General features: G+C 30.7%; 1 protein-coding gene across 47 annotated transcripts in view; it reads left to right on the top strand.

Annotated features, from left to right (window-relative positions):
• The first annotated feature begins 485 nt into the window (after positions 1-485).
• The window catches only part of LOC145048633 (uncharacterized), a 30309-nt gene continuing 11554 nt past the window's right edge, over positions 486-19240 (top strand). For 6 of the 47 annotated variants that reach the window (XR_013682971.1, XR_013682941.1, XR_013682973.1 and 3 more), the window contains exons 1-38: positions 496-758; positions 1004-1114; positions 1214-1252; positions 1315-1538; positions 1604-1732; positions 1810-1842; positions 2245-2319; positions 2462-2529; positions 2717-2809; positions 2934-3566; positions 3651-3774; positions 3864-4090; positions 5651-5744; positions 7181-7273; positions 7421-7470; positions 7892-7944; positions 8016-8051; positions 8171-8220; positions 8730-8827; positions 8998-9121; positions 9213-9421; positions 10113-10658; positions 10998-11078; positions 11354-11542; positions 12298-12409; positions 12480-13247; positions 13347-13619; positions 13815-14240; positions 14812-14917; positions 15022-15149; positions 15228-15304; positions 15980-16114; positions 16897-16986; positions 18224-18295; positions 18443-18492; positions 18791-18871; positions 18945-19022; positions 19097-19161. Coding sequence is in view for 1 of the 47 variants with exons in the window: in XM_078997181.1 (XP_078853307.1) it covers positions 15031-15149; positions 15228-15304; positions 15980-16114; positions 16758-16780 (354 nt within the window). In the remaining 46 variants the exon portion in view is untranslated. The other 41 variants (XR_013682978.1, XR_013682984.1, XR_013682965.1 and 38 more) reach the window with 40 other exon arrangements.

Raw genomic sequence — 19240 nt, 5'->3', positions numbered from 1 at the left:
ATATTTGAACATATATTCGATAAAAAAGTTCGATTTATCTATTTCACAAAAAACAATAATTAAAAAATATAAAAGATAAAAAAACAATAACTAAGAAATTAAAACGTCAAGGTCTCGTATCTTAAGAATTAATATATTTTATTTAATACAAATATGTGATTATAGTATTTTTCATGTATTTATATTAAACATAATATGTGAAATAAAAATCATACATGTAATATTATTTTTATTAAATATTATAAAATATTAATATATAAAATAATATGTAAAGTAAATGACTGTATATGTAAAATTTATTGGTATATATATGAATTATTTATATTCAAAAATACAAAAGTCGAAATTGAAATGAATGTATAATATGAAGGACCGTACATGTAAATTTTATTAATAGTAGTATTATAGTAACGCTTTTACTCCTAATGATGATTTTTAGCCGAGTCAAAGTGTTTTTGACTTTATAAATGATTTTGAGCCTAGTAGTTTCGGGTATAATCGGCTGTTAATTTTGGAAAGGTTTTAAAAAGGAACCGTTGGATTTGGGAATTGGGAAGTCAAAAAGTTTGGGTCGGTGTATTTGGCGCATAATATACAAACGAACCGTTCTTCATTCGTCACTCATCCCGCTCTCCAAACACCGCCGGAGATACTCACCGCGTTCTCTGTAACTCCGCTTCTCGGAGACCCAAGCACCGCCGTCCTTCGCCACTCACTCACAACCTTGTCTACAATCCAAATAAATTGACAAGATCGTTGTAAGCTTTCATTCTTTTCGTTTTTCTCATTCTTCCTTTTATTTTAGTTCTCTAGGGTTTTTTTTTCTGTAATTCAGATGGTGTAATTTCCACTTTTTTTCCTGTAAGATCTGATTTTAAAACTGCACCACTTGTATTGTAACTTTAAAAAAAAGTACATATTGTTTCTTCTCGTTAAAGTTGTCTGTCTTCAGAAATATGTATCACTTTTCTTATTTATTCTTTTTAATCAGAGTTTCTTTCAGGGGTTCGTGCAGTTTCACTGTGCTTGGATTGTTGTTTTCGCCCTTTCAGCAAGTACTACAAAAGGGCCTCTTTTAGCCTACAATGTTATCGATCTCCATTCACACTGAGAGGTTAATTATTATCGTTGAATCATTTATCATTTTGTCAAAGCAAAAAATTTGAGAAACTCATGTTTGATTTCATGTGTCAATACCAAGGGGTCACTACAGATATTATTTTTCAAGATTTGAAGTGCAGTTTATCACCAGGTATCTGCACTGATGCACTTAATTTCCAAATATTTTGAATTAATGGTTCATTAATAATGCAGATAGATGCTCAAAGATCACCATTGGCTGCACTCCTAACATGGATTTTCATTCTGTTTCACTTGCTACTAAGGCGAAAAACAAAATACACACAAATTTATGTTTTTTGGATCTTTAAGTGTATTTCATTATTTTTTTTATACTAATTTCAAACTTATAGAGACTCTTATCATGCTTTCTTTCTTGGAATAGGGGATGATGCTTGATGTAGTGGTCACCAATGCAGGTTACATATTTCTATCTTCCCTCGCTTCCTAAACTCTAAACCTGAATCACATGTTTGTCTTTTAGTTTGATCTCAACCGATGATCCAAGGATTATAAAGGATAGTTTGTTGATGAGGATGAAGACATCTCAATGGAAGGAAGTTGTTGATTTTGATTCTCACTGGTGTATTCCTATGTAGACAATGATACATAGGTATGATTCTTGATTATTCTCAAATATTTGTTAAGTATTGTTGTGTTTTTACTAAATCTTTATATATTTGTTTTCAGGCTGCTGCCAAGATTATGATGAAAAAGAAAAAGGTAGTTTCACTCTTATCAAGTGTATTTTAGTATTTTATTAGTATATGAGTTTTACAAAACTGTGGCAAAGGAATACTCCAACAGGGGCATAAATGTCAGTTTCTGGATATTTTACCACTTGTACAATATGTTATACAAGTGGTTTCTATTTCTTGTTTCCTTGTGCTTTTTTCTTTCTTTTCAAGTCTATCAAAGTTGAATCTTTGCTTACCATAAGTGGAACTTTTTCCTTTTCCTACATTCTGATAAGGTTTGGGAAACCTGATTGCAAATGTTACTGATGGAAATCTTGAAATTAAGTTGTATCCATCAGATAATGCCATTTGTTTCCTCATATATTATTTTGCTCTAATATTGCCCAATCCATGCTTATTTCAGTTATATATATCTTATGTTCCTTAGGTAAACATATAACCAGATCATATTGGTGTGCTATAGTGGCTCAGTTGAATTTTATCGTGGAGTAAGAAATTCAAGGTTATGTTCTTTCCAAATTAAGTTCATGATAAATTATTTCTTTAGTGTACTTTATCACATCATGACAAAAATAACAAGTTGAAATTGTTTCATTTTGACTTAATGGGGGATTAAACTTTACACTGTATCTTCATTCATGTAGGACAACTTGAAATTGTTGGATGACATGCCAAAATCAAGACCTACTGTGTTCCATGATTATACAACAGAGTATATTTTCTTTTATTTTTTTAGGCATTACACTTTGAAAATTAAAATACTTAGACATTATACTTAGAAAATATAACCTATTAAAATATATATATATATATATATATATATATATATATATATATATATTTTCCTACATGTTTCATGTTTGATTTTGATTACCGCTTGTCAATGAGGTGTTCTTCAGGATTATGCACTGCACCCAATTGAAGAATTTTATGAAGGCATACAATGATAAAAGGAGCAAACTCCTGATGAGTTAAAAAGAATTTAACAATGTGTAAGTACTCTTTTTTCATTGCTTAATTATCTCTTTCAAAAATAAAAAAAGCTTATGGTATTATGTACAGATTTTTGTAATTATAATTCCTTCATGAGATGTGTACTTTTTTTTGTGTATGCAGCTTAAGATGGAGCAAGGTGATGAAACTGATTTAATGCTGATAATGCACAGGTAGTCTAATTACTGGTTTATAGTGTAATTTTGAGGTGAAGTTGCAACATTTTCTTACAAGTTGAAGAGTTTACTTGTTATTAGTATACACAGCAACCTGGAATTTTGGAGAAAATATGCCACCTGGAACCAATATATGCAACATTTTAGGATTATAACATTGTCATCATAAAATGTGAAACATTGTTAAAATGAGAATCAGTTTTCTTTGCTATCGGATCAATTCTGATAACTGGGCCAAATGTTGACTTTGATTTTTGGTAGGTAATAATCAATTCTCTTCTTTTGAATCCGACAAGGAAGGCCTAACGACCAATCTTGAATGATTCTTGTTTGTGTATTTCCTTAAATACCCCTCTGGTTTTAAAAGTTGTGCTTATTTATTATCTTCAGGAAATGATGTGCTTATTTTTATAAAAAGATGCTAATACTGCATGGAAAACACCTTGAGCACTTATTTAGTATGCCTGGTAGTTCTTTACAAATGATATTTGTTATTTAGTTAATTCTTTTATTTAATTAAAAAGTCTACTTTTTATTTAACCGAATTGGGACATCAGGGAAAGGAAATGCCACTTGGTAGGTAATAATCAATTCTCTTCTTGTGAATAAAAATATTATTTACTTGTTTGAGAGTTTTGTTAAAAAATTTCATTTTTTTTTGCAGGAATGTCTTCATTCAGCTGTGATGCTTGAACAGGCATCTTATTGTGTTACCTTTTATTTTAGCCAAACCAATTATGTTAAGAAAGTATGGATTTCACCTGAAGGGCAGCCTGCTTTTGTTTCTGGTGATCTGTACAAGAAATGCAATTATTGTAATTAATGTTTTTTTTTAATCTTCAATGCATATACTGAGGGTATTTTGGTCTTTTAACAGGTGTGGAGCTTTATGTTGCAGCAAGGTAACAGTGAGTCTTAGGTGTGCAGGTCTGTTGCATATACTTCCAACTGGTACTCAGTGTGGTGGCATGGCCCATGAACCATTCAAAGAAGTCCCCAACCAGGGGCAAAAAGGGAAATGTGCTTCATGGAAGCAACAAGAGTCCAGTTCGATTATCCTATGCAGAAGATGCACTTCGCACTCTTAGTTATCCAATATTTTAAGTAAGTTACAAAAATGGTCCCTCTGCTGTCTGATTTTTACCATGTGTCCAAAATTGAAACCTTTCCTTATTTCAAGGCTTCGTATTGATTTTGGTCTTTAAAACATTCATATAAGAGCCAAAAATCAATATGAAAATTTAAAATAAGAACCAAAATCGATACGAGGCCTTGTTATAAACATCATTTAGAGGTCATAAACTCACAAAAAAAAAAGTTCAGTGGCGAATTAGCATGTTTTTTTTTGTATAAATTTAAAATTGACTAGTTTACCCTCATACTACCCTCATTGTTATGACAAAAAGAGCATGTTACTTTCATTTTTATGACAAACGAAGCATGCTACTTTCATTTTTCAAACAAAAATAACATGCTACTTTAAGTGTTAATGATACTCAGTTAGGTGTGTATTTAATGCAAAGAGTCAAGCATCACTTATCAAAGGTAACAATGTACAAAAATTTCCTCAGCACTTTTAGTTTTCCATATTTTAAAGAATATAATATGTCTGATAATATATCTTACAGGCAACAATGCATATACTTTCACCTTATACATTTAGATGTCTACCCAATTATAGCATTGTACTTTCATCTTTTCTTATTAGGGCTTTATGCTTTGAAAATTCTACCCATTAATAGCATTGTACTTCCATTTTTTTTTTTATCATATTGTGACATTATACTCTAAAAAATTCACCTAATTAAGCAGTGAAATCACTTTGTATTTGTATGTTATTGCTAAAACTGGGTGGATTTTCTGTAGTAGAATGCTTTAATAAGATGAAAGGAAAATAGGATGTTGTATTTGATTACTATTTAAATGCTAAGGTTTAAAACCAATTATTAAAACATTATACTTTCATAATCAAAATCTAACCAGTTGATTATACTCCAAACTGTAACATTATATTTTCAAAATCTAACCCAAGACATTGTAGTTTTAATGCGTTCTACTTTTAAAATCTAAACTCGTTTAACCATCGTTGCCAATTCTAACATTATATTTTCAATTTTTTTCCCTAATAAGACATTATATTTTGAAAATGTAATCATCAATCATATTATTCTTTAAATGACATTGTTATAGTTTCACCTATTAAGATATTATTGTTTTAACTTTTTCCTATAAAAATGTTAATTCTTTTATCGTAAAAATTGTGTATAAATAATTAGTTAATTACACTTGGAAAAGTTAACATAATTGGACATTATACTTTGAAAATCTAAACAGTTATAGCATAGTACTTTTTAAATGTAACCTACTAATATATTTTCTCTTAGTTTTCCTACATGTTTGTTTAAAGGGTTTTTTACTCTCTATTCTGAAAATGATTATTGCAGCAAGACTTGTAGTTACATAAAAAGATCTGGGTCCTTTGTTCCATCATGTTCTTGATGCAATAAATCTAAATATATGTTCTCATAATTGATGAAACCATGAATTAATAAAATTCATGTGTACCCTAATAGTTTGATTGCAGGTGGTTGTTATTTTTGGTGTTATTTACTGATAATAGTCCCATTTCTAATATGCATCTTGTTTTTTGTACAAATTATGTAGATGTCAATGAGGTGTTCTTCAGGATTATGCATAACACCCAGCTGAAGAAGTTTATGAATGCATACAGTGATAAAAGGAGCAACCTCCTGATGAGGTAACTTTTCATAACATTGTGTAATTAAATAATGCACAGGTAGTCTAACTACTAATTTATAGTGTACTTTTGATGTGAAGCTGCAAGATGTAAATACAAGTTAAAGAGTTTAATAGTTATTATATATGCAACAAACTGGATTTTAGGATTATAACATTGTCGTCTTAAAATGTGAAACTGGTCCAAATGTTGACTTTGATTTTTGTTGGCATCTAGTACAAGGAACATATAAATTTATAAGGATTTGATGGTCTATGAAGGTTTTTGCTGTTTCAAGTTTTAACAACTTATAGCACTCTTAAGTCAATGTTATTTCTCATAAAGGATTGTTATTACAAAAGCTGAATTTTACCTCTTAATGCTTTTAAGTGTGTCTGAACTGGTTAGAGATAAAGATATGGTGTGAAAATCAACCAAAACTTACAATGAGCAATCTTGAATCATTCCTGTTTGTGTATTTCCAAAAATACCCCTCTGTTTTAGAACTTGTGCTTATTTATTTTCTTCAGGAAATGATATGCTTTTTTTTTTTTTTTTAAGATGCTGAATATTGCATGGAAAACACCTTGAGCACTTATTTAGTATGCATGCCTGGAAATTCTTTACAAAAGATATTTGTTATTTAGTCGATTCTTTTATTTTTTTAAAAAGTCTACTTTTTATTTAACGAATTGGGACATCAGGGAAAGGAACTGCCACATGATGTGGTCTTTCGTGGGTTGAAATGTTATAACTTAAAAACAAGTGGTCAATATAAAGAGGTACCAATCAATTCGCTTATCAGTTTACCCATTTTGCCCTCCAGCTATGAATCAATAAGGTTTGGGGCTAATCATTTTGCTATTATTAATACTTATATCAAATATCAATGATTCTAACATTGGTAATTTTGTGTCTACATGCCTAAGTTCACTGTATTATACTCTCTCTATTCACTGAAATTGTATAAATTATGCAAACACTGGAAAATAACATCAGCATATTGCTTCCACTATATGTATGCATCTGAAACCCTCTGAGATTACAAATATTTGATGGAGCTATTGGAGAGTATGTTAAGTAGTTTATTGTTATTTTTTAAGGTGGATTGGGACCGGGTACAATTACTTAATTTAATTTATCTGCACTTGTTTTAAAAGATTAAAATACTGGGAATCATTTTTATTTAAATTCTCCTTTTTGTTGAAGGTTTCTTCTGATCAATTGCACTGATAAGATTCTTTATTGAATATTGCAGTATTCTACTTTCAATTGTTTTGCTTATTAGGACATTATTGCAGTGAAGTCACTTTGTATTTGTAATACATTTGCTAAAACTGGGTAGATTTCTGAAAGTAGAATGTTGTTCAGGATTATAACCTATTAAAAAATTTTCTTTTATTTTTTTTCCTACATGTTTGATTCTGATTACCGCTTGTCAATGAGGTGTTCTTCAGGATTATGCACAACACCCAGTTATAGAATTTTATGAAGGCATACAATGATAAAAGGAGCAAACTCCTGATGAGTTAAAAAGAATTTAGCAATGTGTAAGTACTCTTTTTTCATTGTTTAATTATCTCTTTTAAAAATAAAAAAAGCTTATGGTAACATGTACAGACTTTTGTAATTATATCTCCTTCATAAGATGTGTATTTTTTTTTTTTTTTTTTTTTTTTTTTTTTTTGTGTATGCAGCTTAAGATGGAGCAAGGTGATGAAACTGATTTAATGCTGATAATGCACAGGTAGTCGAAATACTAGTTTATAGTGTATTTTTGATGTGAAGTTGCAACATTTGCTTACAAGTTGAAGAGTTTAGTTGTTATTATATACACAACAACCCGGATTTTTGAAGAAAATATGCAACCTGGAACCAATATATGCAACATTTTAGGATTATAACATTGTCATCATAAAATGTGAAACATTGTTAAAATGAGAATCAGTTTTTCTTTGAGCAATTTTGATAACTGGGCCAAATGTTGACTTTGATTTTGGTTGGCATCTGTAAAAAAGAAAATATAAACTTGTAGGGATTTTGATGGTCTATGAAGGTTTTGCTGTTCTAACAACTTATAGCACTCTTAAGTCAATGTTATTTCTTATAAAGATTGTTATTATGAAAGCTGAATATACCTCTTAATGCTTTTAAATGTGTCTGAACAGGTTAGAGATAAAGATTTGGTGTTTCAACAACTTATAGTACTCTTAAGTCAATGGTATTTCTTATAAAGATTGTTATTATGAAAGCTGAATTTACCTCTTAATGCTTTTAAATGTGTCTGAACAGGTTAGAGATAAAGATATGGTGTTTCATCAACTTATAGTACTCTTTTTTCATTGTTTAATTATTTCTTTTAAAAATAAAAAAAGCTTATGGTATTATGTACAGACTTTTGTAATTAAATTTCCTTCATAAGATGTGTATTTTTTTTGTGTATGCAGCTTAAGATGGAGCAAAGTGATGAAACTGATTTAATGCTGATAATGCACAGGTAGTCTAAAATCTAAATACTAGTTTATAGTGTATTTTTGATAGGAAATTGCAACATTTGCTTACAAGTTGAAGAAAATATGCAACCTAGAACCAATATATGCAACATTTTAGGATTATAACATTGTCATTATAAAATGTGAAACGTTGTTTAAATGAGAATGAGTTTTCTTTGCTATCGGAGCAATTCTGATAACTGGGCCAAATGTTGACTTTGATTTTGGTTGGCATCTGTCAAAAAGAAAATATAAACTTATAGGGATTACCACTATGAAGGCTTTGCTGTTTTAACAACTTATAGCACTCTTAAGTTAATGTTATTTCTTATAAAGATTGTTATTATGAAAGCTGAATATACCTCTTAATGCTTTTAAATGTGTCTGAACAGGTTAGAAATAAAGATATGGTGTTTCAACAACTTATAGTACTCTTAAGTCAATGTTATTTCTTATAAAGATTGTTATTATGAAAGCTGAATTTACCTCTTAATGCTTTTGAATGTCTGAACAGGTTAGCGATAAAGATATGGTGTGAAAATCAACCAAAACTTACAATGAAGAATCCGACAAGGAAAGCCAAATGACCAATCTTGAATGATTCCTGTTTGTGTATATCCTTAAATACCCCTCTGGTTTTAAAACTTGTGCTTATTTATTATCTTCAGGAAATGATGTGCTTATTTTTCTAAAAAGATGCCAAATACTGCATGGAAAACACCTTGAGCACTTATTTAGTATGCCTGGTAGATCTTTACAGATGAAATTTCATTTTTTTGCAGGAGTGTCTTCATTCAGCTGTGATGCTTGAACAGGCATCTTATTGTGTTACCTTTTATTTTAGCCAAACCAATTATGTTAAGAAAGTATGGATTTCACCTGAAGGGCAGCCTGCTTTTGTTTCTGGTGATCTGTACAAGAAATGCAATTATTGTAATTAATTAATTTTTTTTTAATCTTCAATGCATATAATGAGGGTATTTTGGTCTTTTAACAGGTGTGGAGCTTTATGTTGCAGCAAGATAACAGTGAGTCTTAGGTATGCAGGTCTGTTGCCTATACTTCCAACTGGTATCAATGCGGTGGCATGGCCCATGAACCAATAAAAGAAGTCCCCAACCGGGGGCAAAAAGGGAAATGTGCTTCATGGAAGCAACAAGAGTCGAATTCAGGAAGATGCACTTCGCACTCTTAGTTTGGGAGAAGGTTATACATATATTCACTCTTAGTTAACCAATATTTTAAGTAAGTTACAAAAATGGTCCCTTTGCTCTCTGAATTTTACCATGTGTCCAAAATTGAAACCTTTCCTTATTTCAAGAATTCGTATTAATTTTGGTATATAAGAGCCAAAATCAATATGAAAATTTTAAATAAGGACTCAGAAAGCAAGGGAACCATTTTTATAATATTTTTATTATGATTGTTTTAAACATCATTTAGAGGTCTTAAATTGACAAAAAAAAAATTAAGTGGCTAATTAGTTGTAAACAATGGTTATGACTTGTGAGTGGTTACTGATGTTGTTCTGTTGTTGTATTGTGGTGGTGGTTTATGACAAACTAAGCATGCTACTTTCGTTTTTTAAACAAAAATAACATGCTACTTTCATTTTAAAAATAAAAATAACATGGTTTTTGCTATTTTTGCAAGCTCGGCTAAGAAAACAGAACAAGTTTGTAAAGAGGTGAATATTGTCTGCATATCAATATATAGTTTCTCTTCTAATAAATCGTGCCTGCATATATATAATTATGGGTTGGTGAGGCACTTACACTAATGGGAGATGAATCAAAAGAAGCAGATGTTGCATTTTGATCAAACCATAATTCTTCATTTAAAAAACTTGTGGAATTTCGTTGACCTTAAAATCATTACATGCATTTGATGCATGCAGGTTAAATAAATGATTCTATCTTCCCTTGCTTCCTAAACTCAAAACCTGAATCACATGTCAATGGCAGGAAGTTGTTGATTTTGATTCTCACTGGTGTATTCCTATGATACATAGGTATGATTCTTGATTATTCTCAAATATTTGTTGAGTATTGTTATATGTCTCCCATTAAGTGTATTTTAGTATTTTGTTCGTATGTATACTCCATCTATTTACCATGCATGTTAAAAATATATTTTCAGGGAAGAATAATAACTGACCTAAACATCTCCCAATAACATGAATTTCTTTGATTTGAGTTGACATTTCATAATTTCAGCCATTTGATTACTGATTTCTTTGCCATATGAATTGATGCTTTTTTGGGAAGTAACAACCCAACCATCACCCTTTTAGTCCACCAAAACCAGATGATGTTGCTACACCCTACAATATTATGTTATTGCTACAGCCTACCAAAGTTGAATCTTTTGTTACCATAAGTGGAACTTATTCCTTTTCCTACATGGTGATAAAGCTGGGGAATCTTTTCTTACCATCGGATGTGTAAGTAAAATCCCTTTGTTTCACACCATTATTTTGTTCTAATACTTTGCATGCTTTTTTCAGTCATATATCTTATATCCTTATCTTCCTTTATTGTACCTAATCACATCATGACAAAACTATTGTTTCCTTTCAACTTAAGGGGGGACAAAACTTTACACTGTATCTTCTGACAACTTGAAATTGTTGGATGACATATATGCCAAAATCAAGACCTACTGTGTTCCATGATTATACAAACCGAGTATATGATAAATTTATGTATTTTTTTTAATCAGTAAGGCTTTTTGATGATACTCAGTTAGGTGGGTACTTAATTCAGTGTTGATATGAATGCAGTGAAGTCATCTGGTGGTCTAAGAGAAAGACTGTCTAATGCAGCTGCATTTAATGCAAAGAGTTAAGAATCAATTAATAAAGGTAACAATGTACAAAATTTTCTTCAGTACTTTTAGTTTTCCATAATTTAAAGAATATAATATTTCTGATATCATATCTTGCATCTCCTATATGCTATGTGGGACAAATTAGTATTTAACAATAATGAAAGACAAACTTGGCTATCACTCTTGTAAATAATGTTTTTTTTTTTTTTTTTTTTTTTTTTTTTTTTTTTTTTTTTTTTTTTTTAAATCTTCAATGCGTATACTGAGGGTATTTTGGTCTTTTAACAAGTTTGGAGCTTTGTGTTGCAGCAAGGTAACAGTGAGTCTTAGGTATGCAGGTCTGTTGCCTATACTTCCAACCGGTATTCAGTGTGGTGGCATGGCCCGTGAACCAATCAGAGAAGTCCCCAACCGGGGGCAAAAAGGGAAATGTGCTTCATGGAAGCAACAACAGTCGAATTCAGGAAGATGCACTTCGCACTCTTAGTTTGGCAGAAGGTTATACATATATTCACTCTTAGTTAACCATTATATTAAGTAAGTTACAAAAACGGTCCCTCTGCTCTCTGATTTTTACCATGTGTCTAAAATTGAAACCTTTCCTTATTCCAAGGTTTCGTATTGATTTTGGTCCTTAAAACATTATATATACTATCAATTCCTAAAAGCTTAGCTACAGTTATCTTTCCTCTCTTTCTTATTTGGCCACAGAAGTCTTCTCCTTTCTTATTTTGCCACTGGAATTTGGGTTTTACCTACTCAATACTTTCGTTTACTTGGTCCTTATCTTCTTCTCCTGAACGTTGGTTGCCCCTTTTTCCCTCCATTAAGAGGTCGGTGTAACAGTGATGTTTTGCCAATTCCATTTGGGCCACGAAACTTTCATTGCTTTTCTAGATTTGCCACACTGGTAGGTTTGCTTTAATTTTTAATTTATGCCGGTTGCCGACTTAAAACTTATGTTATGCTTATCTTCTATTTTTCACATCTTTTCGCTACCCTTCTTCTGTAAATCTCTTTCTCTTTTGTTTTTTTTGGAATTCTCTTACGATTCTGCGTTCGTGTCTTCTTCTTCATTAGGTATGTATGGTTCCTCTTACACAATTATTCCATGTCGGGAATTTTGTCTTCCAAACAGTCTTGCCGTTTAGCTGGGATTGTTGCTCCTCACATGCCATCTTCACTGTTTCTAATAATTGTTTCAATTTGCCTGCTTATGATGTTGCTCTTCGCCGTCTGTGTTTCTGCTTTAGGTACGTCTTGTGATTTCTCACAGACAAAGATCTATTGACAGATCAACAAAGCGAAGACGATGATTTTCCTTTAACTCCAGGACGAGGAGTCAAAGAAGACTTATAATTTCAGGTCTTTGGTTAATCTGCGTGCTTTCACAACAGACGGATTTGTTTTAAAAGGTTATATTATTTTTATTCAGACCGCCTTCAAAATTGGGTCAGCTTTATCTTCTCCACTTCCTACCCTACTCTCCTCTTAAGTTAATTCTTCAAATTGTATTTGTTGGTGTATCAACGCCACGAAGAAGAAGCTCGATATGCGTTTCCCTGCTGTAAGTTTTCCTCTTTCCATGTTTTATGCCATTACAAATGATAAGCATACGGTTTAGGTAATTAGGTGTCCGGTATTTGTAGTGTGTGTGGTATTGAATATGCTATAATCGTAGCTTATTCCTATGGAAGATCTTTACTTCGCTTTGGGATTACTGATATCCTAATCATAATTGTTGCTTTTGACATGTTTTTCACTTCAAAATTGATATGGCTTCACAGTCTTCTTAAGAAAAAAAAAAAAAGACCTACCACGAAGGGAATATTGTTGTTGGTGTAAATTAACATCTGATAATCAATCGGTTTCGTTAAGTAATTTGCAGGATGTAATTTGATATTTTAGAGTGATTATATGATTTATTTCTGCTTCCTTTCCACCTCTTGCTTTGACTTTTCCCTTTCTAATGCCTCATGCTTACTCGAGGTGATCTTCCTTTACACCAACAATCAATTGGGTGCACCTTCATGTAATCCTGAAAATGATCATCTGTCACTCTTCTGTACCACTTCCTGTGGATGCTTTTATTGACAGATTAGATGATCTTTCTTTGGATTACTGCTCACGCTACAGTTCATCATTTATATCATCTCCTGATATTTTCCTCGAGTGCCTAGAGAGATACATGTATGTTGACAAGGTATATCTCTCAATTCTTGCTGAAAGTAAATTATATTTTTTCTTTATAAATTCAACTTAGAGTACAATATGGTTCCTTCAAATTTTGATTTTTATTTAGGGCTTTCGTAGGAGCAACTCAAGGAATCAATTGGAGCAACTAGCAGTTTATCTTCGTAGACTTGTATGAAACTTTTTACTATTTATATCTACAGAAAGACTAAAGTATTATTGTATGATCAGGTTTTGACTCATCGTGTGGGTTCAATGTGTATGCTTTCATTGGTATATTCTGAGATCTTCAAGATGCTTTGAATGTGGAGGCTATCTTAAACAGAGAAGTACAGAGTCTGATCATCAACATATCATGACAACTGAATCACTGTTACTGAAGGTCTGTCTTTTTTGTTGTTCTAAGCTTATTTATCATTAAGTAGAAGAAAATCTGTAAATATATTATTGAATTTATGCATATTAGAGTATTAGTACAACAGTCTTTTAGAGTATTAATACAACAGTCTTTTTGTTGATTTGAGAAGTCAGCCATGGTATATCTATTATTCACATAATTTATTAATCTTTTATGCAGATTTTGAGAGACTTGAAGCATGCTTTTTGGCCTTTTCAACTTGACCAAAGTAAAAGCCTATTTCTGCCAATCATTAGATGACACGTCCCACTCACACATCAAAGCGTTGGTTGGTTTGAGTTACATTTTAATACCTCAAAGTTATAAAAAGTTCAAATTTTAAAGCAAAAAAATGGTTCATTTTTCATTATATACATTAAAATTGTAAAAAGTTATTATTTTTATCCAAAAACATTGTTGATTTTTCAGTACGATACCTCAAAATTGTAAAAATTAACATTTTTTTTACGTGTTTCCAAATGGTATGGTCAGCTTATATTTGACATGTTCAAACATTAACTTTTTTATATTGCTGGAGGCTGCCATCTAAACAAGAGAAGAGAAGAATATTACCGATCTAAATATTATGCTCCTAAGGTTTTCAAGGTAAGAAAAGTTTTTATAATTCTAATAATAACACATCAACATAAGTAATAAACAAAAGGTTATAATCGTAAAATGTCTATATGTCTGTAACATATATAAAAATATATTATTATTATTTTTTTAAAAATCTGACTTATTCACCCTCTCTACGTGTGGAATGAATGTTCAGAAGTAGAGAATTGATTGAGCAGCATGACTCACTTCTGAAAGATTCTGATCCAGTTCTTGTGTCATCTAATATTAGAAGGAAAGCATAGGCAATGGATAGCCTGATGGGTATATATACCATATTCCACTTTTTTTTTTGAATGGAATAAAAGTTACAATATAATATTTTTTTTCACAATTGAATCAATTTTAAAAAGACCTAAAGTGATTAAACTTCTGCAGAAAACCAATAGGTAAACTGATTACCTAAAATGTTTGATTCTGGTTATGTGAGATTGTCAGTGAGCTTTATTCAGTTCTTAATCTGTTTCATGTCATTTTTTTTGGTTGTTTCATTGTATGTTTGACCTTGCAGTTTTTTTTTTTTTTTTTTTTTTTTTTTCATCTATTTTTTTTGCTGCAGATGATGTATCGATAGGGAGATCCTTGGTTGATTCAAGAAGTGGATGTGGTGGACCAGGTAGATGTATTAGGACAGAAAACAAATGGGATTAGAAGCCAATTTTTAGGTGAATAAAGATATAAGTTTTAGGTTTTTTGTAGTGATTGTTGTAATGTTTGTACTGTTTAACTTTGACGATAAAACCACAACATGTTATAACTATTGAAACAGTAAGGCAACATGATACTAGAGAAGTATACAACACAAATTTTCTCATGTCACCAACAAAGATCGGGGTTTCATTTTTTGAGAAGCTTTATGAGGAGCTTAACAAGGTTAATACCGCATAGATACATCAGGTATATCTCATATCACAAATGACAATTATTTTTGGCATAAATGTTATGTATGATGACTCCATAATTGTTAGGAGAAAGGCACCTGGATGAGGACCAACAGATTAATCTGAATGATTGGACTCAGATGAGAAACTCTTCTATCAATAATTCTACTGGTGAGAAAGTTGAATTTCATTCATAAAATCACAGGTTATTTTGATATGATGTTTCTATCTTTAAAATTGGAGTTACAATTCTATTGCATATATTGATTCCAAATATAATAAACATTATGGTTCTCGGTTTGAGTTTAATTTATATTTGACCAATTTCAGTTTTCATGAGGTTGCAAAGTTTTGTTGGTTTCCCTTTTCAAAATTTGGTTTGACATGATAGAGTGGCGCTAAGGGTGTTGATTTTGAAAACGTTGACTTGCCATCAGATGTCAAACCACTATAAGACATAGATTTCATCGATGAGTTTAATTTCTATTTGATTTGTTTTAGATATTTATCAAAATAGCTATATTTTGCAAACCGCTGTAACAATATAACCATATTTTCTTAAGAACACCCACATGGCCATTTTTTTAGATGATAAATAATTTTCAAGGGCTACTAAAGATTTTTGAAGAAACAAAAAAAAAAAATTATTTATAACATTCATTTTCTACACATATTGTTCGAAGTAATTAGCTAAATGCTTCGTTTTTTATAATCATAAGACATATATTTCATCAATGATTACTCTGTAGTTAGCTAAATTTCTTTTCTTTCTGGTGTTCATTCTAATTTCCAGGTGTATGGTGATGGCTTTTTAGTAGTAAAATCTTTTTTATTATTGTTATTGAGGTTTTATTCAGAATGAGGTATCATCAAAAGAAGAGAAACCTGGAACTAAATTAATCATGGCAGAGGTAAATGAAGTAGATGAAAAAGATGCATCTTTTGAGGGAAATAACAATGCAACATTGACCGTTGACACAGGTCAAATTTTCATTTTTATGTTAAATCTGTTTCTTTTTTGAACCGAGTAAAACATTTGACATTCTACTTGAAAGTATGATACATAGGTATGATTCTTGATTATTCTCAAATATTTGTTGAGTATTGTTATATTTCTCCCATTAAGTGTATTTTAGTATTTTATTCGTATGTATTTTCAGGGAAGAATAATGACTGACCTAAACATCTCCCAATATCATGAATTTCTTTGATTTGAGTTGATATTTCATAATTTTATCCATTTGATTACTGACTTCTTTGCCATATGAATTGATGCTTTTTTGGGAAGTAACAACCCAACCATCACCCTTTTAGTCCACCAAAACCAGATGATGTTGCTACACCCTACAATATTATGTTATTGCTACAGCCTACCAAAGTTGAATCTTTTGTTACCATAACTGGAACTTATTCCTTTTCCTACATTTTCTTACCATTGAATGTGTAAGTAAAATCCCTTTGTTTCACACCATTATTTTGTTCTAATACCGTGCATGCTTTTTTTCAGTCATATATATTATATTCTTATCTTCCTTTATTGTACTTAATCACATCATGACAAAACTATTGTTTCTTTTCAACTTAATGCGGGACAAAACTTTACACTGTATCTTCATTCGTGTAGGACAACTTGAAATTGTTGGATGACATATATGCCAAAATCAAGACCTACTATCTTCATTTATGTATTTTTTTTAATCAGTAAGGCTTATTGATGATACTCAGCTAGGTGTGTACCTAATTCAGTGTTGGTATGAATGCAGTGAAGTCATCTGGTGTGTACTTAATTCAGTGTTGATGATACTCAGTTAGGTGTGTATGTAATGCAAAGAGTGAAGCATCACTTAATTAAGGTAACAATGTACAAACTTTCCTTCAGCACTTTTAGTTTTCCATACTTTAAAGAATATAATATGTCTGATATCATATCTTGCATCTCCTATATGCTATGTGGGACAAATTAGTCTTTAATAAAATGAAAGACTAACAAGGCTGTCACCCTTGTCTCCTGATGTCATGGATTTTCCTAAAGTGTAAAGTTATTTTTAGGATTAACTGAAACCAATAACAAATTACTTTTGTTCATGGCTTCCTAGTTTCATTTCTTTCTACTGCAGTATTCTACTTTCAATTGTTTTGCTTATTAGGACATTATACTCTAAATTTTTTTACCTAATTAAGCAGTGAAGTCACTTTGTTTTTGTAATACATTTGCTAAAACCGGGTAGATTTCTGAAAGTAGAATGTTGTAATAAGATGAAAGGAAATTAGGTTGATGTATTTGATTACTATATAGATGCTAAGGTATAAAACCATTTATTAAGACATTATACTTCCAATTTCTAAACTTGTTTAACCATGGTTAATTACTAATTATAACATGATGCTTTCAAATTTAATTTCTAAGTAAGACATTATATTTTGAAAATATAATCATCCATAGTATTAACCTTTAAATGACATACATTGTTATAGTTTCACCTATTAAGATATTATTTTATTGGTTTAACTTTTTCCTATAAAAATGTTAATTCTTTTATAGTAAAAATTGTGCATTGAAATTTAACCTACCAAGGCACCATACTTCTATTTTTTACCCATATTGAGAAATTACACTAATTTAAGCATTATAAATTTCATATTAACCTATCAAAATGTCTGAATGTTGCACTTTTAACTTTTCCCCTTATTTAGACAATGCACTTTGAAAACATTCTGCCTTTTAGCTTTTTCTTTTAAGGCATTACACTTTGAAAATTAAATTACTTAGGCCTCGTTTGTTATTCTACAAAAGTACTTTTTGAGCACTTTTCCCTTCTGGGGGATTAAACTTTACACTGTATCTTCATTCGTGTAGGACAACATGAAATTGTTGGATGACATGCCAAAATCAAGACCTACCGTGTTCCATGATTATACAAACAGATTATATTTTCTTTTATTTTTTTTTAAGGCATTACACTTTGAAAATTAAAATACTTAGACATTATACTTAGAAAATATAACCTATTAAAAAATTTTCTTTTATTTTTTTTCCTACATGTTTCATGTTTGATTTTGATTACCGCTTGTCAATGAGGTGTTCTTCAGGAATATGCACTGCACCCAATTGAAGAATTTTATGAAGGCATACAATGATAAAAGGAGCAAACTCTTGATGAGGTAAAAAAAATTAACAATGTGTAAGTACTCTTTTTTCATTGTTTAATTATCTCTTTTAAAAAAAAAAAAAAGCTTATGGTATTATGTACAGACTTTTGTAATTACAATTCCTTCATGAGATGTGTATTTTTTTTTTTGTGTATGCAGCTTAAGATGGAGCAAGGTGATGAAACTGATTTAATGCTGATAATGCACAGGTAGTCGAAATACTAGTTTGTAGTGTATTTTTGATGTGAAATTGCAACATTTGCTTACAAGTTGAAGAGTTTAGTTGTTATTATGTACATAACAACCCGGATTTTTGGAGAAAATATGCACCATGGAACCACTATATGCAACATTTTAGGATTATAACATTGTCATCATAAAAAAGAAAATATAAACTTATAGGGATTTGATGGTCTATGAAGGCTTTGCTGTTTTAACAACTTATGCAAAGATTGTTATTATGAAAGCTGAATTTACCTCTTAATGCTTTTAAATGTGTCTGAACAGGTTAGAGATAAAGATATGGTGTGAAAATCAACCAAAACTTACAATGGATAATCCGACAAGGAAGGCCAAATGACCAATCTTGTATGATTCTTGTTTGTGTATTTCCTTAAATACCCCTCTGGTTTAAAAACTTGTGCTTATTCATTATCTTCAGGAAATGATGTGCTAATCTTTATAAAAAGATGCTAAATACTGCATGGAAAACACCTTGAGCACTTATTAAGTTTGCCTGGTAGTTCTTTACAAATGATATTTGTTATTTAGTCAATTCTTTTATATATTTAAAAAGTTTACCTTTTATTTTAGCCAAACCAATTAAGTTAAGAAAGTATGGATTTCACCTGAAGGGCAGCCTGCATTTCTTTCTGGTGGTATGCACAAGAAATGCAATTATTGTAATTAATGTTATTTTTATTTTTTTTTTATTTTTTTTTTTTAATTTTCAATGCG

The sequence above is a fragment of the Lactuca saligna genome, chromosome 5 (assembly GCF_052625555.1).
Source record: "Lactuca saligna cultivar CGN05327 chromosome 5, ASM5262555v1, whole genome shotgun sequence".
NCBI classification, from domain to species: Eukaryota; Viridiplantae; Streptophyta; class Magnoliopsida; order Asterales; family Asteraceae; genus Lactuca; species Lactuca saligna.
Note: the sequence above shows the minus strand (reverse complement) of the source record. Positions and strands in the feature narration are given on the sequence as shown.